Consider the following 20,159-nt stretch of genomic DNA (forward strand, 5'->3'; position numbering starts at 1 on the left):
GCTTTTTTATACTGTAGTTTTGCTAAGGAATATAATTTGTTAATACAACAAAACTTCAAAATCCTATGAGGGGTAGTCATTTCCGTCACCTTCGTCAGTCTCGTTCACTATGATCCCTCGTCCTTCGCATCCCCCCCCCCCCCCCCTCGGTCATGAAAAGCAATCGCCGCCCCTTGCCACGTACTAGTCCTTGATTATTATTTGCTCATATATGTTATGATCCCATCTGGCATAGTCTACCTGCATTTTCCATCACTTGTTTGTTGATCGAGATACAGAACGGTTATGATGATTCCCTACCTGTACATCATTCTTTCGTGTTTCACCATCAGTGGGATCGCTCGTCGGATTGGCAAGTGTTATTTCTTTCATAAATGAATACTTGGATAATGAGAAAATTCTAGCAATGAATTCTATTTTTCATATTGTTTCGTAATTTAATTTTTGTAGATTTAGAGCCTTTTGCACTTTTACACCACTTTAACGAGTCAAATTCAATGTGAAACACATTGAAACTGCTAATAGATTATATGTAATCATCTTGTTTAAGTTTATCGTTCACTGAATTTGTATTTTCATTCGAAAAGGAGCTAAATAAAAAAAAAAATCCGTACAAAATATTTAGATATGTTAAATTTACTGAATAACGTTTTACACTGATCGTTTAGACTGGTAACTGTACTATATATACGTAAATCGTAAACTTTGCAGGACAGGTTGTTTAAATGAACAAACCATTAATCGCCGTACTGGATTTAGCCTCTTGTGGAATGAAACGTTAGCTTTTTGATTATGCTTTCCTTTCAACTTTTGAAGATTTTTTTTGTGTGCATTAATTTTGATTCCAATGTGTTAGATCCAAATTCGATAGGCTACTTTTATTTATGTTCCATGCAAATCATCGTAGCATAATACATTAGAAAAAACATCAACACTGCGTAGTTCCATATACATCTTTCTGTGTACAGTGCTTGTAACTTTAGCGAGACTGGGCCAAATTTCTTATCATTTTGATGATTCCAGAACCTTGCAGTAGGCTACACCACGATACTTATAATGCTATATGATCAACCTTGTCTGATCGATTCCACAACGTTTCTTTCACAATGCAATCGCATTACCAGAACTATTCTATACCTTTAATATATCTGGTGTCTTTTTTCAAAAGACAGTTATTAATTCCTACAAAACCAGAACTCTGCTTATTTTTCATTTAATTGATTACATTAATAATCTCCACCTTAATAATCGGAGTGAAGTATAAACATATCAGATTTTAAGCCGAGAGAGAATCAGTAAAGTGACTATATCTGGGCGGGATTTTTCCTGGCAAGACTATTGGCAAGAAAGGCACAAATTAACTAGTAAGAGGTTCGATTGAGAGGCTGTCTACCTAGCTGTCGTTGATTGCATCTGGTGTAGCAGAATACCCCTCCATCCGCATACGTCGTCTAGTGGAAAGAGAATTTCGCGAGCACAGTCAAAGACCAATCGATTCCAGCATAGACAAGCCTTTGCAAGCTTTGTAGTAATTTCAACAAATAAAGAAAACACTATGAGCATTAGCATAGGTTTATTTTTTTGGTCTCATTCAAATTATTTCTCACTGTATATTGGTAGACCACATAAGGAAATAGAATTTGTTGTTAACAACTATATTTCTTTCTTTTTTCCAACAGTTCTATGTGAACCGTCCGACTGTCACAATGAAGGAACGTGTGTGGGCGATAAATGCGTTTGCGCTGAGGGTTTCCGCGGATCCTTTTGTGAAATAGGTAACAAAAGAAAGTCACATCTGTATTGCTACAAATTGTGCGACCCAAGATAGGGGCGTCGCTAAAAGGACATAATGAAGTGTTAATGCTGGCAAACTATACTTTTCTCTTGACTGTTGGTAAATATAAAAAGAAAGATGTTTGGGGTTTGGTGGAGAAAAATAAAATAAAAAGAGATGCATTTCACAAACGTTACAACCTGGACCTTCGAAAATTAGAGCTTGATTATTCACGTAAGTTGGGATCAGTGGCGGATCCGGGGGGGGGGGGGGTGTAAAAACACGTTATTTTTTTACTTTTTTCGAGATGCCCCCCCCCCCCCCACTGAGTGAATTATCGGCCGGCGCGATTTTCAAATTGTCGGGAGCAACAACAAAACAAATCCAAAAAATTGCTCACTACCCCCCCCCCCCTCCCCTCCCCCACCGAGCGAATTATCGGCCGGCTGTTTCGCCGCTAAATATTTTCTCACAAATTGGGCACAAATTGGGCCCTCCACTGCCGCCGGCTGGATCCGCCCCTGGTTGGCAAAGCACGTAAAGCCGACACGTCACCAATCACGATCTTTCTTGTGCCGCATCATTTATTAGAGCAACTTTTGTCTCTGATTGTTTTCAGATAAATGTGATGAGATCAATTGTCGCAATGACGGAATCTGTGCGCAAGGCTCTTGCATATGTCTACCAGGATTTGCTGGCAACCGGTGTCAAAGAAAGCGTAAGTATTTAAATACTTTTGTGTGCGTGTTAGACGAGTTCCTGTTCATCATGATTTATCCACGATTTGTTTTTTTTTAAGATATTTTTTATTATTTTCTCTCAAATCAAATACATATTGTACAATAACAAAAATGGATACATCGTAGATTAATATTTTGGATTAAACACAAATTGCAATAATAGAATAAACTGTTTAGAAAACGTTTTCATATATATGATCAAGAATAATGAAGTAAACTTGAGAGAATTTTTTGTCTATTCTTCCATTCCCTCCCCTGTTAAACATACTCTCAACACCCTAATCCACGCACTACTACCCCTCCCACTATGCGACACACGACACACACCACCCGACCACATGGCACACATAGACCACATACTGTTCCTAACCTCCTCAGAGTATTAAACCGAAAGAATATATGAACTACCTGTGTGCATGAACACACAGGCCACCCTCACCCTCTGCCAAGCTTTTAGGCAAAAAAAAGTCACAAATTAACTAGTAAGAGGTTCGATTGAGAGGCTGTCTACCTAGCTGTCGTTGGAAAGAGAATTTTGCGTGCACAGTCAAAGACCAATCGATTCCCGCGTAGATAAGCTTTTGCAAGCTTTGTAGTAATTTCAACGAAAAAGGAAGCATTATCAAAGGAGGAACAAGGATTTTTAAAGCGACATTTGTTTTTCTCATCCAGTTTTTTTTCCCACTATATATTCGATAGACCACATACGGAAATATACTTTGTTGTCAAAAACTGTATTTCTTTTTCTTTCCAATAGTCACATGTGGATCATCAGACCCTTGTCACAATGAAGGAGCGTGTGTGGACGAGAATTGCGTTTGTGCCGAGGGTTTCCGCGGAAACTTTTGCCAAATAGGTACAAAAAAGAAAGTCATATCTGTATTATCACAAATTGTGCGACCAAAGATAGGGGCGTCGCTAGAAGGACATAATAAAGTGTTGAGTTACTCCATTCACATGTAGGCTGGCAAATACACTTTTCTCTAGACTGTTGGTAAATATAAAAAGAAATATATTTTGGGTTTTGTGGAGAAAAAGTAAATAAAAAGGGATGTATTTCACATACGTTACAACTTGAACCTTCGGAAATTACAGCTTGAATATTCACGTAATTTGGTGTAGCCCGTAAACCCGACCCGACATGGAGCACGATGCAACGAAGTAAGCCCACTCCATTTTTGATTAAGGGCTAAAGGCCGGGAAAAAATCCGAAAGTAGTACAAGGTATTCACAAGTAATTTGAATTACTGGGCCAGACTGCTTACTAAGTAGAGGCTTGGTCATAACATACCCACGACGCATTTGTGCCACGACACGACAGAAAATTAGGGCAAATCGTGGGTCATCACAAGACAGTCCTACGAAATTTAGTTGTCATCTATGTATTGTGGCTGTCGGGAGTCTGTCGTAAGAGGCAGAGACAGGCGACGGACACGCGAGCGTCCCACGAGTGACCCATGACCTGATCACGTGAAAAACAGCTCCCCGATAATACCCGACAGCTCACGATGGTTCAACGACTGTCGCACGACTGACTTGCCACATACCCACAACATGAACACGACATGTATTTTTTTTCTGACGCGTCCCCCTCGTCAAACCAACTTAATGTGTCGTAGCCTTTGTGACTACTCGTATATAATAGATTTCGGGTATGTTGCAAGATGTGGCCACGACATATATTTATTGGTCTACCACGACAAAATTTCGTACGATCCGTTGTGACCGAGGCTCTTTGATCGCTGTATCACTCCCTTTTTGTAAACTCGGTGTAAAGGACGCGTGCACATTATTTTGAGCCAACGGATTAGGTATTTTATAGTCCTTGGAAGATTAAAATGGTTGTCTGTCGGGTTTTAAAGGACATCTATCTGTCTATTGCTTTTCAATTCCTTTGGAAAAAGGGAGGTTAAAGCGCATAAATGTCCCTTTGAGTCTAAAAATGTATATTAAAACAAAAGGCAATTGTTACCTTCAAGCTGATCTTGAGCTCTGGTAAGGGCATCGTATGTCGAGAGAACACGGCTATAATTCAGTTTACTTTGGTTATCCTGCAGTAGATTGATTCTATGAACCAATAAAATAAAAACAAACTCACAAAAACTTGCTGAAAATCATCTTCAAATAAAACCGCAACTGTTATTTGCACATAATGACCCGTGTTAAGCACATGGTGTCGAGCCTACTCACCTTGATGCTCATTGCTAAGCCCCTATACCATATTAACCAAAATCGTCATTTATTTGTTATCTTTAACATTCAGTGTAAATTTGATTGGATACTGTGATAATTTATCTTCTATCTTTACTAGAACTCAAGCTGATCTCTAAGAAAACGCGCAATGTTCATATTGATATTTCAACAAAAAGAAACAAAAGTTGCAACAGCAACATCAAATCTAACTCGAGTTCTAAGTGGCCAAAAATTAGTTTACAAGTTGGTCTTTACCTTCGTAGTTTCTTGTGCCACATCATTTATAATAGCTTTTTTTTTTTTGTCTCTGATTGTTTTCAGATAAATGTGATAAGATCGAGTGTCTTAATGACGGAACCTGTGCGCAAGGATCTTGCACATGTCCAGAAGGATTTGCTGGCAACCGGTGTCAAAGAAAGCGTAAGTATTTGAATATATTTTTGGTGCGTGGTAGACGAGTTCCTGTTCATCATGATTTATCCACGATTTGTTTTTTTAAAGATATTTTTTATTATTTTCTCTCAAATCAAATGCATATTGTACAATACAAAAATGGATACACTGTAGATTAATATATTGGATTAAACGCAAATTGCAATAATAGAATAAACTGTTTAGAAAACATTTTCACATATATGATCAAGAATAATGAAGTAAACTTGAAAAAAAAATTGTTGTCTATTCTCCCATTCCCTCCCCCGTTAAACATACTCTCAACACCCTAATCCACCCACTACTACCCCCCTCCCACTATGCGACACACGACACACACCACCCAACCACAGGGCACACATATACCACATAATGTTCCTAACCTCCTCAGAGTAACCGAAACGATATATGAACCACGTGCATGAACACACAGGCCACCCTCACAAAAACGCTGTATATTTTCGCTTTGAGAATTCTTTTCGTAGGTGTCCTTTTCCTGAAAGTGCCCCTTTTCTTTCTTCCCCCTCCCCTCTCAACTTTGGAAGTCGCTGGGACGCCCATGCATTTATGTCAGTTATACAATTCAATATATGATGTGTTATTCCGATACTGTGGAAGGGATAAGGAAGAAGACAGTTTGAGAAGTTCAGTATTTAAAAGGGTAAAACACAGTTTCCTTTATTCAAACATCATTCAATCTGACCATTTAATAGAAACAATCTGGATTTATATAGCGCTTGAAATGAACAAAAAAGACTCTAAGCGCTTTACATATCTATTATTACCCTGGTCTAGAAAATGTATAAAGTGACTATCTGTGGCGGTAATTTTTCTGGCAAGCTTTTTGGCAAAAAAAGTCACAAATAAACTAGTAAGAGGTTCGATTGAGAGGCTGTCTAGTTTTCGTTGATTACATCTGGTGTAGCAGAATACCCCTCTATCCGCATACGTCGTCTATTGGAAAGACAATTTTGCGTGCACAGTCAAAGACCAAGTCTCGATTCCAGCGTAGACAAGCTTTTGCAAGCTTTGTAGTATTTTCAACGAAAAAGAAAGCATTATCAAAGGAGGAACAAAGATTTTTAAAGCGACATATTATTTTTTTGTTTCATCCAGTTTATTTCTCACTGTATATTCGATAGACCACATACGGAAATATACTTTGTTGTCAAAAACTGTATTTCTTTTTTCTTTCCAACAGTCACATGTGGATCATCAGACCCTTGTCACAATGAAGGAGCGTGTGTGGACGAGAAATGCGTTTGTGCCGAGGGTTTCCGCGGAAACTTTTGCCAAATAGGTACAAAAAAGAAAGTCATATCTGTATTATCACAAATTGTGCGACCCAAGATAGGGGCGTCGCTAGAAGGACATAATGAAGTGTTCAGTTTATGCCTTGGTCACAAATACCCTTACGGGCTGTTACGAACGCCGTACGAACGATTTTCAGACCATTTCGTAAGATCTTCTTAAGAAGGCCGTACGAAACCAGCGTTCGTAGACCGTTCGTAGACCGTTCGTAAGATCACAAATTGGTCGATGGTCTGGTCCAAGATTTTTTTTAGCATCGTACGAAACCCTCTCTTCGTAAGGCGGCCGTAATGACGCCGTAATTACATCGTAAGAACCACGCAAGATCTTCGTACATTTCGTAGGGTCGAGGGACAATTCTAGAAGCTTCAAATTATTACGATGAACGTAAGAACGCTTCAGGTTGTTCATAGAGGGCTCTTATGGCGTTCGTAAGAACTCCTTACGAGCGGAGATTCTTATGGTCTTCGTAAGAACGACTCCTGGCGTTCGTAAGGCGTTCGTAAGGTGCTCGTAAGGTGTACGTACACAATTTATGCTAATTTTGATTTTTAGCGGTTATAAAGCCAAGTGCGTGAAGTTCAAATCCTTACTATGTTCATAATCATAGAGCCCCGCCCCCGGCCAACCAAAAAAGTGGTGGGGGGGGGACAAACCTGGTAAAACCTGAATTATATCACACATAACATTCCATTCAAAGAAAAGGAAAGTTAACAGGAATTAAATTTCTTAAACATTCCGCATGCAACCTTTATTTATCAATGGAGGTTTTTATAATAGCGATACGGGCATATCGTCGAATTATTGTGAGAGGATGGGAAAGCATTTGTGTTTTTTGGTATTGGGGTGAGAAGACATGAGCCCTGAACGCTGGCGTACTGATTTTATTGTTATTTCTTATTCGATACCATGCAGTGATTTACAAATGTTACTGAAAAGATATGATTTCCGGTATTTTTTCTCAATTTTTTTGTAAGTCATACCTTTTGATGCGTTTGTTGGAAAACTAGAAATTCCCAAATTTACAGTCGGGCGAAAAATATGCTTATTTAAAGCCTTCATGTCAGGGCCTGCAGAACAGCTGGGCTCGGGGGCTCGAGCCCCCTCACTTTTTGAAAAAGTATGTTACAGAGAAAAAGAAAGAAAGAGAGAAAAAATAAGTGACCTGCCAATGTCACAAATAAGGTATCAAAATATGCTGATCTGACCGTAATTAAATGCCTAATTAAAACCCAAGAGCTTACAGGGGCTCCGCCCTCGGACCCCACTAAGGGCCCTAAGGCGGTCCCCTGGATGCTCATCTGACCGTAGTTAAATATCTAAAAACCTCTGAGCTTCCGGGGGCTCAGCCCCTCGACCCCACGCGAATTTACGTGTAAGAGTGGTGGTGATGCAGATTTTTCTTCTGCTCCCCCTTCCAAACGTTTTTGCTCATTACGCCATTGCCCCTGGAAGGTGAGCCCCTGAAATGTTTGCCCCCCCCCCCCCACCCCCAATCCTAAACTGCTTCCGGTGCGCCTGTTCATAGTGTCGTCGAGGGTGCCCCCCTGTCGAAGAAATATGGGACCAAAGGGGAAATCCGTTAGAGGAAAGAGAGGAAAGGGAAACAAGAGGAGGAGAGCAGCAACAATAATATCAAGCAATAATATCAAGCCATCGAAAGCGACCGGGAGGAGGCGATGGAAGATGAAGACGATGACGACGAGGAGGAAGAACCATCAAGACGGCAGTTTGATAGCGATGAAGATGAGGCAACGGGGAAACTAAGAAAGGAGAAGTATGACTTTGATGCCACCACAGAGCAAAAACTTGTTGACTTCCTCGGTGAACATGGCTGCTTTTATAATAAAGGAAGTAACAGATATGCTAACAGTAAACAATTATTTTCGGGAACTGGCAGGTAAAACAAAGAACCTTTTTTGGAAAGAAATGTTCATGGCTTACAGTACGCTCTTGTGATAACATTTCTTGCCAACCCTTATGGAATAATGATCACATTAAAATAGGTAATAGCTCAATATATAATATAAAATTGTGTCAAAAGGGAGTTCGCTTTGTCAATGATATTTTAGAGACAAATGGTGATTTTTTTTTCTCTCTGAAACATTTCCAAGAAAAGTATAATATTCAAATAAATTTTCTTTTTTATCGTGGATTATGCGATGCAATTAGACAAGGGTTTAACAATTGTACTATGTTTTAACATGGTGCCACAACCTCTTTTCCCAGATACAATGACATTTGTTATGAAATGTATTAAAGGATGTTTACATATCTATGCAACTTTTTTAAAGAGAAGAAAAAGACTATGTAAACGTGTATTTCGACCTGAATGATAAGAGTTGGGAAACATATTGTTCTATTGGATTTAATTTTACCATTGATGTGGGCTTACGATGGTTTCAGTTTGAAGTTTTGCAACGCATATTATATACGAACGATCTACTGTTTAAAATGAATTTAGTCCCAAGAAAAGAATGTACGTTTTGTAATGAACAGATTGAAACAGTTATACATCTGCTATGTGATTGTACTAAACCAATTGTATTAATGTTATAAATGTAAATTACCTTGAATATATATTTGTTAATTTGTTTCAAATGAAAATCAATAAAATCCCTGTGGAGGGAAAAATATGGAGAACAAAAAACAGTAAGTTAAAGAATCACTTGATAGAGTTGCAGTTGCAGTTGTAGTCTTCTTGGCAATACTGCCATCGTGAAATATCAAACTTTCAACACTCAAATTTTCGACCGTATACAGCAGCGCTTTTTTTGCAACCCGACCAAATATTTTAAAAAATCGTAAGATCTTCTTACGAATGACTTGTGAATGCCGTGAGTTACACGTACGACCACCTTGCAAGATCAAAACTCGTAAGACGGCCGTAAGTCTGACGTAAGAAGAACTCAAGGCGTTCTTACGAAAAACGTACGAACTCTAGGGCCATTGTATAACCGAAAATCACTTCGTTTCTCAAGAAGGCCTTAAGTTCTTCTTGCGAATTAAACGGCGTTCGTACGAACTCCGTAAGAAGGACGTAAGAAACTATGTACCGTCTACGAATCTCTACGAATTCTGAAATTCGTAAAAACAGGGAGATTCGTACGAACAAATCGTTCGTACGAACATTTGTGACCGTAGCATTAACTCTATTCACATTAAGGCTGGCAAACTACACTTTTCTCTAGACTGTTGGTACATATAAAACGAAAGATATTTTGGGTTTTGTGGAGAAAAAGTAAATAAAAAGAGATGTATTTCACAAACGTTGCAACTTGAACCTTCGGATATTAGATAAAGTTAGATATCGGATAAAGTTGAGGTAGCCCGTAAACCCGACCCGACACGAAGCACGATGCAACGAAGTAAGCCCTCCCCATTTTCTTTTAAGGCTGAAGGCCGGGAAAATCCCGAAAGTAGTAGGCCTACATGGTATTCACAAGTAATTTTAATTACTGGGCCAGACAGCTTACTAAGTAGAGGCTTGGTCATAACATACCCACGACGCATTTGTGCCACAACACGACAGAAAATTTGGGCAAATCGTTGGTCATCACAAGACAGTCCTACGAAATTTAGGTGTCATCTATGTATTGTGGCTGTCGGGAGTCTGTCGTACGAGGCAGAGACGGGCGACGGACACGCGAGCGTCCCACGAGTGACCCATGACCTGATCACGTGAAAAACAGCTCCCCGATAATACCCGACAGACTTGCCACATACCCACAACATGACCACGACATGTATTTTTTTTCTGACGCGTCCCCCTCGTCAAACCAACTTAATGTGTCGTAGCCTTTGTGACTAATCGAAATAGATTTCGGGTATGTTGCAAGATGTGGCCACGACATATATTTTATCGGTCTACTACAACAAAGTTTCGTACGATCCGTTGTGACTAAGGCTCTTTGATCGCTGTATCACTCCCTTTTTGTAAACTCGGTGTAAAGGACGCGTGCACATTATTTTGAGCCAACGGATTAGGTATTTTATAGTCCTTGGAAGATTAAAATGGTTGTCTGTCGGGTTTTAAAGGTCATCTATCTGTCTATTGCTTTTCAATTCCTTTGGAAAAAGGGAGGTTAAAGCGCATAAATGTCCCTTTGAGTCTAAAAATGTATATTAAAACAGAAGGCAATTGTTACCTTCAAGCTGAACACGGCTATAATTCAGTCTAGTTTGTTTATCCTGCAGTAGATTGATTCTATGAACCAGTAAAATAAAAACAAACTCACAAAAACTTGCTGAAAATCATCTTCAAATAAAACCGCAACTCTTATTTGCACATAATGACCCGTGTTAAGCACATGGTGTCGAGCCTACTCACCTTGATGCTCATTGCTCAGCCCCTATACCATATCTACCAAAATCGTCATTTATTTGTTATCTTTAACATTCAGTGTAAATTTGGTTGGATTCTGTAAGAATTCATTTTCTATCATTACCAGACTCAAGTTTTTCTTTAAGAACACGCACAATGCCTATATTGAAATTTCAACAAAAAGAAAGAAAAGTAGCAACAGCAACACTAAATCTAACTCGAACTCTAAGTGGCCCCAACAAAATTAATTTACAAGTTGGTCTTGACCTTCGTACTGTCTTGTGCTACATCATTTATTAGAGCATTTTTGTCTCTGATTGTTTTCAGATAAATGTGATAAGATCGATTGTCTTAATGACGGAACCTGTGAGCAAGGATCTTGCACATGTCCAGAAGGATTTGCTGGCAACCGGTGTCAAAGAAAGCGTAAGTATTTGAATATTTTCGTGTGCATGTTTTGCAAATTCCTGTTCATCATGATTTTAATATCCAGGATTTTGTTTTAAAGATATTTTTTATTATTTTCACTCAAATCAAATACATATTGTACAAATCGTTCTTCACAAAACTAAATACATTGTACATTGATATTTTGGATTAAACACAAATTGCAATAATTGAATGAAGTGTTTTGAAAACATTTTCATATATAAGATCAAGAATATTAAAGTATCCTTGAGAGAGAATTGGTGTCTATTCTCCCATTCCCTCCCCCGTTCAACATACTCTCAACAGCATCATCCACGCACTACTACCGCCCCTCACCCACCATGCGACACGCGACACACACACACACACACCACCCGACCACATGGCACACATATACCACATACTGTTCCTAGCCTCCTCATAATACCCAACATATATATTTTATCACCCTGGGCTAGAAAATGTGTAAAGTGACTATCCGTGGCGGTAGTTTTCCTAGCAAGATTTTTGGCAAAAAAGGAAGAAAGTAACTAGTAAGAGGTTCGATTGAGAGGCTGTCTAGTTTTCGTTGATTGCATCTGGTTTAGCAGAATACCCCTCTATCCGCCTACGTCGTCTAGTGGTAAGAGAATTTTGCGTGCACAGTCAAAGACCAAGTCTCGATTCCAGCGTAGACAAGCTTTTGCAAGCTTTGTAGTAATTACAACAAAAACAAGGAAGTATTATCAAAGGAGGAACAAGGAGTTTTAAAGCTGCATATTATTTGTTTGTCTAATCCGGTTTATTTCTCACTATATATTCGATAGACCACAGACGGAAATATACTTTGTTGTCAAAAACTGTATTTTTTTTTCTTTCCAACAGTCACATGTGGATCATCAGACCCTTGTCACAATGAAGGAACGTGTGTGGACGAGAATTGCGTTTGTGCCGAGGGTTTCCGCGGAAACTTCTGCCAAATAGGTACCAAAAAAGAAAGTCATATCTGTATTATCACAAATTGTGCGACCAAAGAAAGGAGCGTCGCTAGAAGGACATAATGAAGCGTTCAGTTTTACTCTATTCACATCATTCACTTTTCTGTAGACTGTTGGTAAATATAAAACGAAAGATATTTGGGTTTTGTGGAGAAAATGTAAATAAAAAGAGATGTATTTCACAAACGTTACAATTTGAACCTTCGGATATTAGATAAAGTTATATATCGGATAAAGTTGGGGTAGCCCGTAAACCCGACCCGACACGAAGCACGATGCAACGAAGTAAGCCCACCCCATTTTTTGTTAAGGCTGAAGGCCGGGAAAAACCAGAAAGTAGTACATGGTATTCACAAGTAATTTGAATTACTCTCTTTTTGTATACTCGGTGTAAAGGACGCGTGCACATTATTTTGAGCCAACGGATAAGATATTTTAAAGTCATTGGAAGATTTAAATGGTTGTCTGTTGAGTTTTAAAGTACATCTACCTGTCTATTGCTTTTCAATTCCATCGTGGGAGGGGGAGGTTAAAGCGCATAAATGTACCCTTTTAGTCTAAATATGTATATTAAAACAGTTTTTCAAGTAGGTCTTTACTTTCGTACTTTCAGGTGCCACATCATTTAATAGAGCAACTTTTGTCTCTGATTTTTTTTCAGATAAATGTAATAACCGTTGTCGTAATGGAGGAACCTGTGAGCAGGCTCAAGGCTCTTGCACATGTCCAGCAGGATTTGCCGGGAGACGGTGTCAAGATAAGCGTAAGTATCTTGAATATTTTGTTTTTGTGTTAGACGAATTCATGTTCATCATGATTTAGCCAGGATATATGAACTACCCGTGTGTATGAAAACACACGCTTACCCTCACCCGTAGTTCCATAATCGCCCTTATTAATTACGTCATTTTTTGCTTCTGACATCTTAGATAAAATAAAAAAGTGACGGTATTGACATTTTCTTTCTTCCTGACGATTCTCTCGTACCAGTGACATCTGTTGAGTGTGGAAGTAGTTCAATGACCGTCAACATAGATCAAGGGCTAGTCATAGGTAAAGCATCTGATGTTCATTTTCGAGACCAATCCTGCTCCGGTGAATACAGCTCTATCCCTAATGAGATCACTCTAACTACAGACTACAGTCAATGTGGCACCAGCTTTGAGGTATGACTTCTTAAATAATAACTGGTATGGATCACTCTTGTTGTCGTGGCTACTTATACAATTGGCGTGTGTAAGATATGTGAATAGGGGGCTTAAACATAATGTTTTGGGTCCCAGGAGAGCGCACCCCCTAACTGCGCAGGGTCCAGCTAGGGCAGAGCCTTATTGGTACAGCGCATCATATGACGCACATAAACCTAGGTTTGTCGACAAACCTCGTTTGTGAATTCGGGCCAAAAAGTTTGATTTGAAGTTCGCCGTGACAGGCATGACATGCTGGCATAAACACATAATGTTTACTTTCATTCCAAATAACGAATATATTTTATTATAGTAAGTAACGATAGTCAAAGTCCAGGAGTCTATCTTGGTCTGCATCCGATAATAACAATAATAATATTTAATTTGTATATAGCGCTTCCGCCTACTTCTTGATTTTTCTGGGTTTTTTCTCGCCGTAAATTTAGGAAATATCATCACACGGTAATAACAATGTTTGTACATGTTATTCCGCTACAATGTCTCTTGACATTAAATCAAATAAGAAGAAGAAATTGATGCACAGGGGCAACAGCATTTATTACCCCATTTTCACATGACATTAAACGACGACATTATGGGCAGATACGAATATAAAAGTGAGTTGTTATTAATGACATACATGTATATATTCATAAAATTGACATGATTTTACTGGCATTTCGCTAATTCTATGTAAAGACAACTGAGAGCAAATTTTTAATCCTTCTTTTTGAATTTCGGGCATATTAATTTTAGGTCCTATGTGATCAGTGGCGTAATGAGCAAAATCTTTTTGTTGGGGGGGGGGGCTCGGGGATTTTAAGCATTTAATAACTGTGAGATGAGCATCCAGGGGCCCTCCTTAGGGCCCATTTGAGGTCCAGGGAGCGGAGTCCCGGCAAGCTAGGGGGTTTTAGGCATGTCATTACGGGCGGATGAGCATGTTTTTATACCTTGTTTGTGACACTGGCAGGTCACAATTCTCTCTGTATTTCTATTTATTTTTCTTTAACATACTTTTTCAAAACAGTGAGGGGGAGGGCTCGAGCCCCTCGAGCCCCCCGAGCCCAGCCGTTCTGCGGGCCGTGACATCTAGCATCTAAATAACCATAGTTTCGGCTGACTGTAAATTTGGGGATTTGTCATTTTCCAACAAACGCATAAAAAAGTATAATTTATAAAAAACTGAGGAAAAAATACGGAAAATCATAAGATTTTAGCAACATTTGTAAATCACTGGTAACGAATTAGAAATAAACCATTTTTCCGGAGGGGCAACTGCCCCCCCCCCCCCTCCCCTGCCCATCAGCACGCCAGTGTATGTGATAAATCTATTTTGTAATCTTGATAGTCTGGTATATAACACGTTTTTTAAATGGCTTTTTTTTAACTTTAAGAAAGAAAACCTATTTACTTATAGATATTTATGTATTGTTTCATACGGAGTAATACAGTCATATTTCATATGAAAACACAAACAAAAATCGCCAGAGGCCGTCTTTTGGGGGATGGGGTGGGGGGGGGGGACTGGCACTCACTATAATTGATTTGTAGGTTTCTGGGCCAATGTGCCTCGGAACCTTTTCACACGTAGGGTGCTAAGACCTTTTTCACCAATGAAATTGCTCATTAAGTCTTGAAGAACAGTGCACGACTCTCAATCTATTTACTTTCAAAATCGTTGGTCTCTAAGGAGCATTCGTCTTTCCTTTGGGGGAATGTGAGAGGGGCTTCAGCCCCCAAAGCATCCCCTTCCCCCCCCCCCCCCCCTCGACACACGTGAGTAAAACTTAATGTAACACCAGTATCAGTAGCATGGGTGGTTAGATGATGGCTGGTATAGTTCATATTGTATAATGAGAAGTCTTTTTTCCCTATAACTTGGTATGGGATTTATAAGACCGTGATATCACCCGCACAGTAACTCCATGTATTACCGATTCAAGTTCATACTCAGTATTCAGTAATTAGTAGGAGACCAGCCTGTAGGTCCCGTGACCAATCTCGGGGAACAAACGTTTGAAAGTGTTTTTGTGTTCCCTGATGAATACCGAACAATTTTGACTTGGGCTGCCCCCTTGAAAATCCCAGGCATTTTCGTGAGGGGTCAACAAAGGTCATACAGGGTAGAGATTCAAATATACTCCAATCGTGTCGATATGCATATCAAATTACTCGTCTGGTAAAGGGGTTTCAAAATATGTATAGTTTGCTATACCTCCGACCTTAAATGAGGGTGCTATGGTCAAAAACGTTGAAAGGTCAACACACTTTAGCTGGTGGTCAAATTCACCAACACAGTGAACCTTATCTTATTTCATATCAAATTACTCGTCTGTCATGAGGATTCCAAAAAATGTATAGTTTGTTATACCTCCGACCTTAAATGAGGGCGCTATGGTAAAAAGGTCAATGCACTTTAGACTGGTGGTCAAATTCACCAACACAGTTAACATTGTCCGATTCTAATGATTTTAGTGTCTTATAATATGTTTTCTGGCAAAGTCAACTATACAACTTTCAAAAGTAAAAGTGCTTACCTTGACCATGTACATTCAAAATGGCTGCCGTTTCGGTGACAAAGATATATAACTTCTTATCCATGGGTTTGAGGGAAATTTCAAGGTTATGGCAACCACTTTTGGTTTTAAAAGTTGCTTAGTTGAATTTGTTATGTCAGAAAACATATTATTAGACACTAAAATCATTAGAATCGTTACCGTGTTGCTGAATTTGATCACCAGTCAAAAGTGTGTTGACCTTTCAACGTTTTTGACCATAGCGCCCTCATTTAAGGTCGGAGGTATAGCAAACTATACATTTTTTGAATCCTCATGGCCAGACGAGTAGTTTGATATGCATATCGCCACGATTGGAATATATTTGAATCTCTACCCTGTATGACCTTTGTTGACCCCTCACGAAAATGCCTGGGATTTTCAAGGGGGCAGCCCAAGTCAAAATTGTTCGGTATTCATCAGGGAACACAAAAACACTTTCAAACCTTTGTTCCCCGAGATTGGTCACGGGACCTACAGGCTGGTCTCCTACTAAATGCAATTTACCGGACAGAGACCTAACTATCACCTCAGAGTCATCTTAAAATGAAGGGAAAAGAATAATATATATTACAAAGTTACAATGTATACATTCAATATTTTTTATCAAACTCGATACTGGCTTTCATTTTTTCTCGTAACATCATTGTATTTTATATTACTTTGTGTCATTACAGGAGGATGAAACAACTATTACATTTACCAACGTAATCACTTACGCCAAGCCTAATCCGGAAGACGGTACAGATATCACCCGTGAGTATCAACTGCAGGTTAAGGTTGAATGTTGCCTTAACAAAGAGGAAGACGTCGATGGGACCTTCAAATTCCAGCAAGCTAGAGCACCTTAGCGCCGTAGCATCTTAGATTATGGGATGACCGCCGAAATTGTGCATTCTTGTGGGGCGGCAAAAGCAACTATGTTTCTATAGCATGTTAATGTAAAATAATATACAGATATCAAATTTGAACCCGAACTCAAAATTAAAAGAAATATTATGCGCAATTGTGCCATCGATTTCACCGACAAGTCACCCATTCAAGGTGTGTGATCAAGATTTCACTACGCATTCTGGCTGCTCAGTCTCGTTCGCCATTATTTTTGCACTGCATATATATGCACACGTGCATAATCCTAATGGTAAGCCTGGACTAGGCGGAGTCATCATCGGGTTCCGACAACGAAAACAACATTGTAATTTTCCTTTAAATGAAACTTTGAATAAGAAAAGGTGTTACCTATTTTTGAAATAATATAATGTAAATGTATAATTTGGATCTAATGTACTGTGATTCTCAGCACTATATAATGGACTTTAAACTTATGATATATTATTCTTCAAAAAACTGATTGGAATAGCTTAGCTTTAAAAATAAATTGTTTTATGTAATATCTGCTGCTAATAGGCCTAGGTTATGTGTAGTTTTGCATAAGCATATGAACTTTCAGTAGTTCTGATTAGTATCAACCTATCATAGAGCATTTTGAAAACCATTCGAACACTTTATCCTGTGTCATTATGATGCCATGCTAATTTACGGGGAGGGGGGTATTTATATTTGGTTTGGACGGGGTGTGCCGCTCAAGTAAAGCCCGTTTTTCACAAATTTCGGGTGTTTGGCATGCGACTTCCGAAACATTTTGCACAGTTTGAAAAAACGGACCCATGTTTAGGCATGTATTTTGTAAAAAAATGGGGCCCATGTTTAAGGATTTTTGTGGAATATTTACCCATTAGCGCAGCACACCCAGTATGTCTTAATATGTGAGTACCCCCCCCCCCACATCCCCCTCCCTTGGGGTTGGGCTAGTTTATTATCGGCAGAATTCGACAAGCTTGCATGCACACATTGTCTCACTCATGCTTTTGTATTTCGGAACTAATTACTGATTTGACTAAATGATGCTTATCATTCAAATGACTAAAGATAATGTGAGAACTCAATATGAGTGTGTATCATCTCAGTATGTTATAACCATCATACGGTATTACGGTGACAGTAGCTTGTTTGATATTTCTGAAATTAAAGATCATGCATTGATTCAAAAGTTGAGATTTATATCAAGTAAAGAATCTACATTTTGGAATCATAAAACCCATGAATAAAGAAATGCAATGTACCTGCTTACATTTAATGGATTATCATGAAGTATCATTAGTAGAGTTCAAATAAAAGTTAAAGGAACCAAAATCATGTGTTAAATGTACTTTAGAAGAAATCCCCAAATGGCAATGGTGGAATATATGTCTGTGGCTTTGGTATCAATGAATGATGAAGACCTTTGTTCGATTTTTAATTTTGATTAAAGTGTGTATGTGATGTGTCATAGCTTGGGTCCAGCTGTTGATGGAAACCGGTCATACTATGTGTATAAACTCTTAGATAGCAAGGCCATGCAGTGATAGGGAGGGTGTCGTATTATGTTCATTCTATATTGCCTGGCCCTCTTCTGTTTTCTATCTTTTTACTATCTTTCACTCTTAATTTTCTCTCACCCTTTTGCTTTTCAATATGGGTAAAGAAAGGAGGAGTAAAATAAATGAGCCCTTCCATTTTTGCTGGTAGCTACGCCATTGCTGATTGATTATTGAACTGTAGTTGCATAATTATGTATTTTACGATTTTCTTTTGTATGGTTGTTGCTGTTCTGCGAAATAATATTCTATACAATAGTGTGTATGTTGCAGGATGATTTTGAGGATGATTTTTTTTTTGTACCGTGTTTTAACTAACCAGTGGTATAGATGCAGGGGGATGTGGGATATTCCTTTTCCCTCTTGATAAGCAAAATTATTGAAAAAAGACATCAGAGGGACAAAAAAACAATACTTAAAGAAAAGAAATAAGATAATAGGAACACCTCGATTTTACTGAAAAGTGAAAATTCAATGCATCTGGTTGCTATGTACACACTGAATTGTATTGCTGAGGGAAATAATACAAACGACACTTTTTAATTCTTTTTAAATTCAAATACCCGGTACATTAGAGAACATAACAATAGTCTGAAGGAACAAAATAACAATTACACACTAACCGATGAGGGCTGCAAACAAGAATTTCTACTATTTTTGTAAATAGCTATACTGTATAGGGCTCTCCTCATTCTTTATGCTTCTTTTACATTTTGATACTTCGTGTTGTACAATTTCTTTCACAATGATCTTCAAGTACATGAAAGGAAAATTAACTTAATGTCATGGAAAAGCCCAAGAACCCCCCCCCCCCCCTCCCATCTCAGGGACTTTTATTAAAACAACATCCTCCCCCCCCCCCCCCCCTCACCCCCGGCTAGAAAATCCGGGAGACACCATTGAAATGAGAAAAGGCACTCATAAGAATGGGAAATGGGCATTTGTCGACGGGAGAGGGGCGCCCATCAGATTTTCATAGGGGCATTTATAAGAGGTGAAAAGGGGCATTTGTCAAAAGGGGATAGGTCTCTTATTAGAAAGGGAAAAGGGCACGTATCCTTGTTAAAAGAGGAATTATCAGAGGTGAAAAGGGGTCGTTATCGCACTTGAAATGGTGAACTTGTGAGAATGAAAAAGGGGTGCTTATGATAAAGGAAATAGGCATTTGTTATAACAAGGGGCACTGATCAGATTTTTATAGAGGCATTTATCGGAGGTGAAAGGGGGCTTTTGATAAAAGAGGGAAGTGGCTCATATTGAGTTTGAGTTTGAGTTTGAAGTTTATTATCCAAACAAAAAGTACATCAATATAACAATCAAATGTGAATGGTTAACATTGAAAGGATAAATGAGACCCGAAAATAGCATTTAATGCTAATCGTGTCTGATACGACTAACACACAAAAGTGAAAACAAAACGAGACACATTTTTAAATAAATCGGGCATTTATCAGGGATGTTAAGGGGTAATTATGAGAAGGGGAAGGGGCACTTATAAGAAGGAATTTTTTTATTATTAGTTATGAAAAGGGGCACGTGTCAAAATCTCCACAGACGACGAAGACGACTTGTCGGGATTTTCCTGTTCTGATGGCACATATTAAGCAACCGGCAATTATCTCGTGCGCTGCTCAATCGTGGTCCTAAAGATTGCCATGGCCTCAAATTACTCTCCTCCCGATGAAGTTTAAGGATTTTAGAAAACGTGCTCTGTGATATGCCAAGGAAAGCAGCGATATCGACCTGTTTGTGCCCTTCCTGTTGAAGCGCAATTACTCTTCGGCGTATAGCCAATAGCGTTGGACGAGGCATAGCTT

The 20,159-nt window shown here is 38.9% G+C and overlaps 1 protein-coding gene across 1 annotated transcript; it reads left to right on the forward strand.

Moving 5' to 3' along the window:
• The first annotated feature begins 288 nt into the window (after window positions 1-288).
• LOC100892364 (neurogenic locus Notch protein) lies at window positions 289-17,986 on the forward strand. Its single transcript, XM_030982532.1, has 11 exons — window positions 289-352; window positions 1,680-1,775; window positions 2,394-2,492; window positions 3,272-3,370; window positions 5,029-5,127; window positions 6,341-6,439; window positions 11,102-11,200; window positions 12,068-12,166; window positions 12,842-12,943; window positions 13,171-13,346; window positions 16,603-17,986. Exons 1-11 carry the CDS (start codon window positions 289-291, stop codon window positions 16,774-16,776), a joined length of 1,206 nt encoding a protein of 401 aa, XP_030838392.1. The 3' UTR covers window positions 16,777-17,986.
• The last annotated feature ends 2,173 nt before the right edge of the window (window positions 17,987-20,159 follow it).

Source organism: Strongylocentrotus purpuratus, unplaced genomic scaffold (genome assembly GCF_000002235.5).
Source record: "Strongylocentrotus purpuratus isolate Spur 01 unplaced genomic scaffold, Spur_5.0 spur5_scaffold_12, whole genome shotgun sequence".
Classification (NCBI taxonomy): Eukaryota; Metazoa; Echinodermata; class Echinoidea; order Camarodonta; family Strongylocentrotidae; genus Strongylocentrotus; species Strongylocentrotus purpuratus.

Coding starts and splice junctions, on each gene's coding strand:
- LOC100892364 (XM_030982532.1), top strand. CDS start 289: ATGATTCCCTACCTGTACATCATTCTTTCGTGTTTCACCATCAGTGGG. Junction 5,128..6,340: donor CAACCGGTGTCAAAGAAAGC/GTAAGTATTTGA, acceptor TCTTTCCAACAG/TCACATGTGGATCATCAGAC. Junction 6,440..11,101: donor CGGAAACTTTTGCCAAATAG/GTACAAAAAAGA, acceptor GATTGTTTTCAG/ATAAATGTGATAAGATCGAT.